The 12,279-nt window shown below is 32.8% G+C and overlaps 1 protein-coding gene and 1 long non-coding RNA gene across 5 annotated transcripts in view; both read right to left on the reverse strand.

Annotated features, from left to right (window-relative positions):
* Positions 1-3,705: 3,705 nt before the first annotated feature.
* Positions 3,706-12,279, reverse strand: part of LOC139528067 (TNF receptor-associated factor 4-like) — a 37,633-nt gene continuing 29,059 nt past the window's right edge. For all 4 annotated transcript variants that reach the window (XM_071323872.1, XM_071323869.1, XM_071323871.1 and 1 more), the window contains one exon: positions 3,706-4,171. In XM_071323872.1, coding sequence (XP_071179973.1) covers positions 3,843-4,171 — 329 coding nt within the window. In that variant the 3' untranslated portion in view covers positions 3,706-3,842. The remainder of the gene's footprint in view (positions 4,172-12,279) is intronic.
* LOC139528065 (uncharacterized) lies at positions 5,159-7,847 on the reverse strand. Its single transcript, XR_011665515.1, has 2 exons — positions 6,960-7,847; positions 5,159-5,547 (listed from the first exon to the last, which is right to left on the reverse strand). It is a non-coding gene; the product is annotated as an uncharacterized lncRNA (long non-coding RNA).

The following is a 12,279-nucleotide window of genomic DNA, read 5'->3' on the forward strand; positions in this document are numbered from 1 at the left end:
TGCATGCATGCCTGTCACACACCAAGAACCTTAATTCAGTAATTGTCGTTATTGTGTATCTGTCATATTTGTTTTATGAGTATCATAAATCCAACCATTGCTTTGTCTTCGTTTATCAGACCTTTTACTTTGACTATAAGCAGGCGCGGATCCAGAAGGGGGGGGTCCGGGGGTTGGAACCCCCCCTTTTTTTGGACGATCAATGCATTTGAATGGGGACATGTAATTGGAACCCCCTTTGTCCTGGGTTAGGAACCCCCCTTTTTAAAATGGCTGGATCCGCCCCTGATAAGGTACGGCTTTTGCTCATGTTGAAGGACATACGTAACGATGACCTTTATCTACTTTAACTCGCTTCAATGTAGAATACGGTGGACCGTTGTCTCATTGTCATTATACCACATTCATCGTCTTATCGAAATATGTGTACTGTATTGAACCTATCTTGTTTTCAATGGTAAACGTTGAGACCGAGCATTCATTAACAAATGACCTTTTTAGCTTTTCATACAATCATGACTTCTGCTCATTGTTTGAAGCTGCAGAGTAGTTTACCATTTGGCAATAACATAGCATCTCCTTTTCTTTATATATATATATACATCATGAAACCTGGCAACTTGTAGTACCACTGAGACAAAATGAACTCTTCTTTCATACTTTATGTTTAGGAAACAGATCACCCAAGATACAAAACATAAAAATATTTATAAAATAACACTATCTGTGTATAAAATAAATAACAAATAACAAAATGCTGTAAAATGTTGTCATGTGTCAATGCTGTCGCGGCCGCTTATGTAAAATATAAGCGTCAGATCTGATCATCACAACTTGATAAATGGCAGTAAAGTTGTTCCAATTGTTCGTGTTTCCTCTATCTGTCATTCTGATTATTCTAACCAGATTTGAAGAGCAAGATGGCGACTTGTCCCAAGTAAAAGTAGATGAAGTGCTTGGTTTCGTGTGTTACGTAGCTTCCAAAGTTACGTCCGGTGATACAATGCCATGTTGGGTTGTATTTTTTGTCGAACTCTTTCTTGATGTATGCTGCAATATCTTTCTCGATGTTGTATTTCTCCAGAGCTTGTGTTGCACAGTCAACAGCATCCTGCTGCATGTCTTCTGACATGTCAGCATTCTTGATTACAGCTTTTCTTTCAGACATTTTGACACCTACAAAATGAAACAATATTATAAATATATTTTTGTATTCCTAAGATGAACTTTGGTCAGAGAAACACTTACACACAAAATATGTTTAAAGCAGAGAACCCCGGAAGAATGTAATAATTGTCTCCTAAAATACTCCAAAAATAAAACCTTTATGATTTCAATAACGATTTCAGTAGACATATGATTTATTCACTTTACAACTTTCTTGTATATACATGATCCTTAGTTAATCTGGTATTGATATTTCGTCAAATTACACTGGAACATTTAATAAAATACTTGCGACACCCACGCCAATAATAACCTTAAAATATCAAACATCGCACCTGCCCCTCAAAAGCTATTAATTGAAAAAAAAAAATGAAAATAAGAAATATTCTTCAAGTAGAAATGATTAAAAGTATTATAATGCAGATATGTTTAAAGATCTTTAAAGGGTACATATTAGGTTTGTTTTGTATCTTAAATCTGAAAATCGATTTTTGTTGCCATGCATTTTAAGTGTCCTTACAAATCAACCTAGTAAAAGACAAATATTGTCACACCTCAAATAAAAGTTTATTGAATTCGTTTTGATAAATATATACATGTACTAAACTAAGTTTATGGTGCAAGATTAACAAACAGCAATAATGTATACATTTATGTTTTGATTGGGTGCTCTTTGGAAGTTATACTACTGTCAGAGAGATACCTTTAGCTATAAACAAGTCACAACATTAAATCTGAAGTGTGCATGGTGACGGTTTCCGTACATAAACATATTCAGCATATACTGAAGTCTTAAAATTAGTAAACAAAACTGATTCATATAAATGTAAGCATCATCGGAAAGAAGAAGCACCGACATGCATGAGCCTTTATCTTTTTAGGGGGGGGGGGATGTTAACCATTCAATATATATTAAATAAAACTACTTTTTCAGCAGACGACGGGTAGCACATACCTATCAAACATATAATATAGTTTAGTATTCGATCAAGCTTTTTAAAATGTACTGCAAATAACTATTAAAAGAATAAGATATAAGATAAACAAAAATATGTACTTACTTGTTCTGGGTTATAAACTGGTGTACTAGGCTTTGATTTTAAATATATATATATATATAGTAATATACAGATCTTATTTTGGATAGCAACCCAGAGGATTTATTCTCTTTCTATTGTATTTAAATTTTGATTGGTCACCTTTTATTAAGTTCTTTAGTTTAGTCTATCGTCCCACCATTCCATTTAAACGGAAATTAATATGGACATTTAAATTGTAACGGTATATTGGGACTGACTTTGAAAGGTCATTTCCGACAAGAGTAATCGGTCATAATCGATTTTTGAAAAGTCAGTTGTACATTTGTAGTTCTATTTGTTTCCCAATGTCAAATCAACCAAGCACGGTATTCTGTTTTTTGAAAGAAGTAAAAATACCGAACGCCGGAAGTCCGTAATCAAATACCAGTAGCAAAATCAAACGCTCAAAACAAATCAATCGAATAAATAACAACTGTCATGTTTCTGACTTGGTACAGGCATTTTGTAGAAATGGTGGATTTAACCTGGTTTTACAGCTAGCTAAATCTCTCACTTGTATGACAGTTGCATAAAGTTCCATTATATTGACAACGATATATAAACCAACAGACATATAATAGGTAAAAATGTCAAAAAGGGGCACATCAGTCACCATTGCGTTATAATCATAATCACCATAAAACCAAAAAAAAAGAGGATGTAACCAAGAAATTCCAAAAGGCATATAGACAAAGCACATTAGCAAACACGAAAGACAAGAATAACCAAATTTACCATAGCACAATAACACAATGACGGGATGTAGAAGTACAGAGCCACGTCACATGGATCATTTTGATTATTTTCTTTTCAAGTTCTTCGTGGATTTTATCCCTTTTAATGAATCCATTATGTGAATAAGATGGTAGGATAATACACAAAGAAGCTGTTTAATTAATTTATCGTGTTGACAAATATTGCCTGCTAGCTTACAGATGCATTGACAGATTTCAACGTTTGCCCAAAATTCGCTTGCTTACAGATGCATTGACAGATTTCAGCTTTTGCCCAAAATTCAAAATGAAGTCTGCGAGAACCATCATTTCAGCGAACGGTAAAAAAATAATTATTATATTCCCCTTTAATCTCGATGTATGTGTAAAATAGTGCATGCATGAAAGAACGAACAACAAAATCAGTACTAGTGATGATCCTGTGTGAAAAATAAAAAAGGACAAGTACAAGTTAAACAATAAGGACTATAAAAAGATGCCAGAAGATATAGAATGCAAACTCAAAGTTCTTATAAACATGCTGATATAAATGCATGCCAATATCAATGATTGTATAACATCAGAGTAGATTTTATATGCTCAACGACATGCACAAACTAAAGCTGAAGTTGAGATGGATCATGGTAAGGCAATGGCAATCTTTAAAAAACACAGTTTTAGAAAGACAATGCTATAGTACCAACTCAAAAGTTGAAAACAACGAGCACTGATAAAATGACTACTTGTTTGCTATATAGTACTTTTTTATTCGGACATTTTTTTTTTTAAAGAAATCCATTATACTACATGCAAAATCAAAATCACATATAAAATTGTAAACTAAACCGATAGTCCCTAATATTGTTATATTCACTGTCATCCTTTACAATTTTGTCATATCTTCACTGCCTATTTCACATTTAATAAATACACTGTCATCTCTTATGTAATCCATTGTTTTTAAGATTTCCAGCTCTACAAATTTTTGAGCTCCGAAACTTGCGTTCCTCTCCCCTACAGGACGTCCAAGGAAAGCCTTATTATCTTTGATAATATTTGGCTTTATCGTATATGTAACATTGCGACGAGACTTCGGATCCTGGCACTGGTCGATAAGGGAAAAGGATACCCGATGAGTGAAAGGCCAAGTCAGCAGAGCGTCGTGTTCTCCTTTACAGATGCATATGAAAATGGAAAGGAATTTACCTCTTGCTAAAATATACAAAAAAAAATAAAAAATGCACCAATTAGTATAAAGGACATGACAAAGATGAGGTACATGTCTTTTTCCAATGTACTCAATATGCAAAATAAATTATAACTACGGATTTTAAAAATAACAAGATACAACTATTAAACAATAAGGTTTAACTATATATATATATCAATGCTTTCTAGAAAAAAATATTATTTCCTTTATTTATAAAAAAACAACAAACAAAAACAAAAGCAATTGTACTATGATAGTACATTATCAATGAGTATATTTGATAAATCTATCATATAGTCAGTTTATTAGTGTAATGTACTTGAAAACTTTGAATTGATAAGTGTTACACGAACCCCACTAGTACCAATAGTATGTTGATTCCAAAAATGATAAATTGAGACAATGTTTAACACTGGACACTTTTAATTTGCAAAACACTCATTTGCAAATCCGCCGCCGCCTCAAACAAGAGCTACAATATCATGTATATAACCAAAATGTGCAGAATTACATGGGATTCAATAATTTCATTGGTTTTCTACAGTTACTTTCATATTTATTTTGCAATTTGAATTATAAAAACATGGGATTTTCAATATCCCATGGGACAGGGCAAAATCCCATGGGATTTACCATTATCCCATGGGATTTTGGTTAAATCCCATGGGATTTTTTTTTGTCCCATGGGATTATTGTAGTCCCATGGGATATTTGTTGTCCCATGGGACAAAAAAAATCCCATGGGATTTTTATTATCCCATGGGATTTTTAATATCCCATGGGACAAATTAAAATCCTATGGGATTCTAATTGTAAATATATAGATATAAATAAACAGTAATGTGTATGTTACAATGTATTCTATTTGGTAGTAAATTATTATAAGATGAATCTTTTTAATTGAATATCTTTTTTTCTTGGGAAATGTTAATTTAGCATATTGTTCTTTAACTGTTCAAAACTAAACTTTTAAACAACAAAGCAGATAATGTAAGTATCAATATATGTTTATTCATGAATTATAGAATACTTTCTTGAAACACAATTATTTGCCATTTGAAATCAATAAAAACTCTATTGTTAGGCTTAACATACTAGTAGCTCTAAAGTAAATCTATTTTTTTCACAATATCCCTCAACACAAAACATTAATAGTTTCTTATCATCCAGCATTGTTTGATGGTATAGTCCACTTTTTGGACATTCAGCACAGAACTTTGATATTATTGTGGTTTCAATATTTTTTTGAATTTAAAACAACTTCAAATCATTGACTGAGTGATGACAATAATAACTGATCCAACTTTTTTCTTTGAATTTATTCTGGTCTTGTTTCTATGTTTTCTCCATTTATTTTAGGTGGTGAATTTCAATCCTTCTGAAAAAGAACCAATAAAATCTAAAGTAATGGATTATACAAAATTGTTTTCATACATGTAGCAATAATATGATTTTCAATAAAAATAGCTATGCGGTATGGATTTTACTGATTGTTAAAGGTTGTCCAGTGTCATTTATAGTTGCTAACGGCCTACATCCTTTGGTCTCTGATGGAGGGTTGTCAAATTAGCAATATACCACATCTTCCTATTCTAATACCATGTAACAATCAATTAATTTATTCTTCTTTATAAAATTTGGGTATTTTCCCAAGTTATATACATAATATATATATATACTGTAAATTCGGAATTAATGCAAGTTTTTTTTTATTGCGAAAAATGCAACGGAGTTGTAAACGCAATAATTTAAACTCGTATTATGAAATATTTTATATGGATTAAACAGGATTTTTCAAAATCGTAAAATTTAAAATCGCATTTAAGTCTAAAATGACAGAATCGCAATAATAAATGCACGCAATAATTTATGAATTTTACAGTATAAAGATCAATGTTAAAAGTTAAAACTTTAGACAACTATAATAACATTCCATTATTCACAAGAATTTGCAATATATTATACAAAATGCAGACAACAGAAACAATATTTCTTTAAGCTTTTGAAGTTCAGACAGATTTCAATTTGTGTTTTATTTCAATGAAAAAATACCTTGAACATATTGGAAATTATAACATTGATACAAACAAAATATGTATGTTTTATCCTTTTTTTTTTGTGTTGTTGGCTTGCTGTCTCATTTAAATATACATTTAAACATACATCAATAATCTTCTTCTTTATTAAAAGTAAAAATGGGATATTTTTGATTTTGATATCCCAACACATTATAGTTCTATCACATAACTTATTACCAAGTTCAAAAACACCAATGTGTTTGATATTAATTTTAAGACATGTATAAATGTTCCAGACCATATCAGTATTCGGATCTTACTTTTATGGTCCAGAACTTACAGTCCCACCATATGTGTACAGTCAGACCATTTAAGTATACTTGTACTGTCTGGTACCAGCTCAACCAAACCTGTGTTTTTATTTTAACTGCAATTAAACTTTTTGTATTAATCTATTAAAGATTTCAGTTATGTTGATCTGTACTGTACATTTGTTTGTAATAAACTTGACCAACTTCTTAAAATTGGGCAGACTGTATGCGTACAGTCCAAATACTTGTTTGTTCTGGAACATAAACATGATTAACAAGCATTTGGCAGGATGTCATGCTAAAATCCCATTAATATTAGTACTAAATTTTGAGTATATACATGTAAATCCACAAGTTACTTACTGAAATTCATGGTGAACACTCACCAAAAACTTACAATTTAGAGGAAAGACTGGAAAGATGAATGCACTAACACTATCAAAACAGAGCATAAAACTTACCGAAAAACAAGATGTTTTACATTTATCCAGGAGCAGGATAATTGAAAAGCTGTTTTTTTCTTTCTCTGCTGTCCATCATATAACCTTTGAATTCATTCATGCAAAATATGAAAATCTGCAAAGGTAAGACCTAGAACCTCAACTTATCCACATTTTGAATTTTGAACTGCATATACTTGTCCTTTTCATCTTGCTGACAACCTAAACATAAAAAAATGATAAAAACATAATTCTAGATTGAATTTGTGTTTTTATTTTTGTTGGTACATGTACAAACAATTTTCCCAACTTTAAAACGAAAACATCATCACCAAAGAGGAGGTCATACTAACCTCCGAAATATTTAAACAAACCGAAATTATTACTTGATTAAGATCTTGTCGTAAATTAATGGCATAGATACTCTTATTTTTGAAAACTTGATGTCTATTGCATACTTATATTCCTTTTTACGAGAGTATGCATATTAAGATGGACTCCATGGACTTTAATGTAAGCATGATTAATTTTACAGTCACTGACAGTTTTTCAGCTCTATGTGTATATTTTGAGAGAATCTTGCAATACTGTATATTCTGATATTCAGAACTTATTGTGAGGTTTTTATTAATACAACTGAAAGCTGTATCTCGTTTTCATTTCTGATACATATTTATGAGCTGAAGACCAGTGCCGAATTTTTCTCACTGCATTGAAGACCCATAGGTGACCTTCGGCCGTTGTCTGCTCTTTGATTGGGTTGTTGTCTCTTTGTCAAATTCCCAGTTTCCACTTCCCATTTTATATCATGTATGCTGATTTTTCTTAAATTACAATATTCAATCATGCAATTTTGTCTATTATTGAAAATACGATAAGCAAAAATAAATGCACAAAAAATTTAACATTGTTATATATCTGTAAAAGACTTTTTTTTAAATTCAAAACAGTTGCCTACACTGTTAATTTCCTTGTTTGATTTCATATTTTTAAAGCCTTTATAGCTAGCTAGATGGTATGCCGGGGCGGATCCAGCCATTTTAAAAAGGGGGGTTCCCAACCCAAGACAAAGGGGATGATCCTATATTCATTTGATTTGTTTTGTTGTCTCATACAAGAATATATATGGTTTGACGGTGGGGATCAGGAATCCTGAAATTTTTTCACCTAACCACTGGATGACAGGGGATCTCAACCATTTAAAAGTTTCTCAAACATGTGGGGGTGGGGGTGAACCCCATGGACTCTCCCTATATTTCCTTTGATTTGTTTTATTGTTCTATACAAGAATATATAAATATGGTTTAGGGGTGGGGATCTTGACCGTTTACAAGTTTTCAAACTAGAGGGGGTGGGACTTCACTTTTATTTTATTTCATTATTAATTTTATTGTCCCCGACAAGAATATATATGGTTTAGGGGTGGGGATCTGGATCGTTCACAAGATAATAGCACATTCTCAAATTGAACAGAGTGGGGTAACCCCCAAAGACCTCCTTTTAATTTCATTTGATTTGTTTTATCGTCCCATTCAAGAATATATATGGTTTAGGGATGGGGATCTGGACCGTTTACAAGATAATAGCATATTCTCAAATTGAAAGGGGTGGGGATTACCTCCCATGGACTCACCCTCCCTTCTTTCTTCCCCCCGAAATACCTTTTAATAAGCCCCAATGCACAGATAGTTCACAGTATTTTCCCTTGATTTACACTAAAGAATATACACTATACAGGTGTAATTTTTTTTTAAAAGATAATACAACTGAAGACCACCATGACCACAGTGGTGGATCCAGAATTTTTCATAAGTGGGGCCCACCGACTGCCTAAGAGGGGCCTGCTCCTGCCATGACTCAGTGATTCCATATATAATCAACCAATTATTTTCCCACACAGGGGGCCCTGAACTCCTGATTCCCCCTTTTTTTTCCTCATTTCAATCACCCTGATATAAATTTAGTTTTATCACTTACAATAGGAATGGTTTGAATTCCCCAATAATTCTTATATACCATTAATATCAACATATTTCATTTTTGATAAATGAAAGGCAAAAGTTTTCTATGGGTAGAAATGGATAGTGGGAAGCTTTCAGATTGAAATAAACAATTAATTTCCCCATAGGCGACAATGGTAGCCTTTTTCGAGATACAGACTTTAGAAAGTTGATTTTTTTAACGAAACCTTGCTAGAATCAAAGAAAAGTTATTAGGACAGTATTTTTTGGTCCCAAAAATATAGGTTCGCGTTGCTTTTCTTAGCGTATTTTGTACTTATCGCCCATGCCTATCAATTTTGCCCTTAAAAATACGTGTCTTGTCCTGGCGTTGAAAAGTCATCTCAGTGCCTTTAGGGCTACGGAATAATTTTTATTTTGCCTTTTGTATAAAGCAGAGTGCACGAAGTCTCTAAAAATAAAAAATTACGGGCGAACATATCGACCAATCAGGATTAGCCATACTCTTAATTCTGAATACCATGTTATGCTCATAAAATGGCTGCGCCCATAAAATTTAATGGTGTATTGTAACCTTCAGATGCCGGTGGCTGTGTTCAAAGTGCTGGGTTTTTATGACCCTCGTTGTTTGCGGACTAACTATTTAGGCCAGTGGTGGATAATAGTGTGCGTGCATTAATCTTCTATACCTTCTTAATCAATATATTCAAATACTGACGGCAAGTGCTGTAATGATGTATCAATGTCTTTTTGAAATCACCGTGCTATTTACATGTGGGATCGAGAATGCAGGGGAAGGAAACTTGTCAATTATGTTTATTTCTAAGCCAAAATAAAATGAGCCGCCGTAAAATTAACCTTGGGTAATAACAGTGCATGTAAGGCTCGTCTCGGAGGGGTGTCTTTTTTTCTGTCTTCTTTTTATGCCCCACCTACGATAGCAAAGGGGCATTATGTTTTCTGGTCTGTGCCTCCGTTCGTTCGTCCGTTCGTTCGTCCTGTTTCAGGTTAAAGTTTTTGGTCGAGGTAGTTTTTGATGAAGTTGAAGTCCAATCAACCTGAAACTTAGTATATATGTTCCTTATGGTATGATCTTTCTAATTTTAATGTCAAATTAGAGTTCTTACCCCAATTTCACGGTCCACTGAACATAGAAAATGATAGTGCGAGTGGGGCATCCGTGTACTGGGAACACATTCTTGTTTTAGTTATATTTTTAATAACTTACACTTTTTTCCATTATTCTCTTTCTTTCACTATTCTTTATTCCTTTTTTTCTTTGTCCTTTGTTCTCTATTCTGTTAATTCACATCCATACCCTCTTATGTGTATGTGGACTTACTGTAGTTTATTTTTTAGTTCTGGCAGAGATATTAGATACAATATATATGTCTCTGGTTCTGGTATTATGCGATAAGTCAATTTCTTTTTCATGCAGTGTCATGAAATATAATGGTTCTATGCATATCAGCCAAGATTGTGCGCAACATTTTAATAAACAATTCAACACTATATACACGTTATGTGAATTTTATTAAAATCGATGAAGAACATGAATTTGGCAGCTAGTGCCCCTTAAACAGGTAAAGTTCAATTAACAAATTCTGATCTACTGGCATTCAACACCAAATTACTTACTTGCTGTATATTGATAAATGTGATTGATAAATGTGATTGTATATTGTCAATACCTCAACATCGAGAATACGTCATGTGAGGTGTTGGTCGCTACGTTTGATACGGGGTCAAAGGTTGCGGCTTCGAGACAGAGAAAAACATCCAGCTAGGTAAAAAGTGTAGAATTTTGTTTTTGAAAATTTGAGTTGTAAATTTTCCTAAAAAGTACTTAATTCCGTTCATCTAATTGTAAATTTTCCTAAAAAAAGTACTTATTTCCGTTCATCTATTATGGGTATAAACTAAACTGAACAAGAAAAGTATTAGTAAACAGACAGAAAGTCCGACGTTGAATTATTTATTTTACAATTGATTGTTTAAATATATGAGAGAATGTTTTAGGCGAATTTTCTTTAATTACAGATATATGTATTTTAGGTTCAGGAAATGATTTATTCTTCGGGTACGTCTAAACAACCGCTCAGGACCTCCTGAGTGCACTCAGGACCTCCTGAGTGCACTCAGGACATACAAAGTGCACTCAGGACATACAAAGTGCACTCAGGACATACAAAGTGCACTCAGGACCCATTACCGTAATCATATCTGCACACATGATGGATGTTTATATTCGTTATACGCTTCTTATTTTAGAGTTAAATTTTGGTAGAAGTTGAAATCGCAGGGGCGGATCCAGCCATTTTAAAAAGGGGGGGTCCTAACCCAGGGCAAAAAAAAGGGGGGGTTCAACTACATGTCCCCATTCAAATGCATTGATCGGCCTAAAAAAAGGGGGGTTCCAACCCCCCCCCCCCCCGGAACCCCCCTCCCCCCTCTGGATCCGCGCCTGAATCGAACTTAGATAGATATGTTAATTCTTATAAAATAATGAGGGCACGTGTCACTGATTACACAACTACTGAGCCATAAATTATCCAATCAACAAAATTGATTGGATTATCTTTATTGTTTTTTAGGAATTGTATTGTTTAGTTCAGTTTTACCTTTAACATGAATTTGCATATAGAAAAAATAAAACATATATCTCATTCGATGTGCTTTTTCAGTTTATTTTTCATGATGACGGGTAAATTAATTTGTTGTGTTTTGCAGTTCACGAATAAAGAAAATTATTTTATAGTTGCGTTTTTTTTCTGTAACAAGTTCGATTTTTGTTTTTCAGTGTGATTCTTTTCTCTATCTCTCTCTCTAAATCAAGTTTTTAAACAAACACAATGTTGACTGAATATCAAATTTTATTACATTTGTATATCTTTATTCTCAACAAACCATTATACAAGAGAAGACAATTATGTACAATATTCAGTTTAACCTTAACGGAAATCTGTGCACGAAGACTTAGTCGTGGTTTGAACGGATTTCGTGTCAATAAACTGTCTTCGAAATAGTCTTTCTTTGTTAATGTTTGTGTCATTTTGGTCTTTTGTGGATAGTTGTCTTATTAGCAATCATACCACATCTTCTTTTTTAAAATTTCTCGATACTACAATCTAATTTACATATTTTTTAGAAATAATTATACCCAAAATATCATAATTTTCAAAAAACGGAGACGAAAACGGAGACAAGTTCATTTTCAGAATTTATTTTCGCATTGAAATTCGTTTCAGGCTTGTGAAACTGGACAAAACGACTTTAATTAGAAAAAAAAAACTTAATAAAAACGGATTTCTTAAAATATTCGTATAACTCAAAAATAAAATTCCTGGACAAGTTCGATAAAAATGAGAAATAACATCTAA

The sequence above is a fragment of the Mytilus edulis genome, chromosome 6 (assembly GCF_963676685.1).
Source record: "Mytilus edulis chromosome 6, xbMytEdul2.2, whole genome shotgun sequence".
Classification (NCBI taxonomy): Eukaryota; Metazoa; Mollusca; class Bivalvia; order Mytilida; family Mytilidae; genus Mytilus; species Mytilus edulis.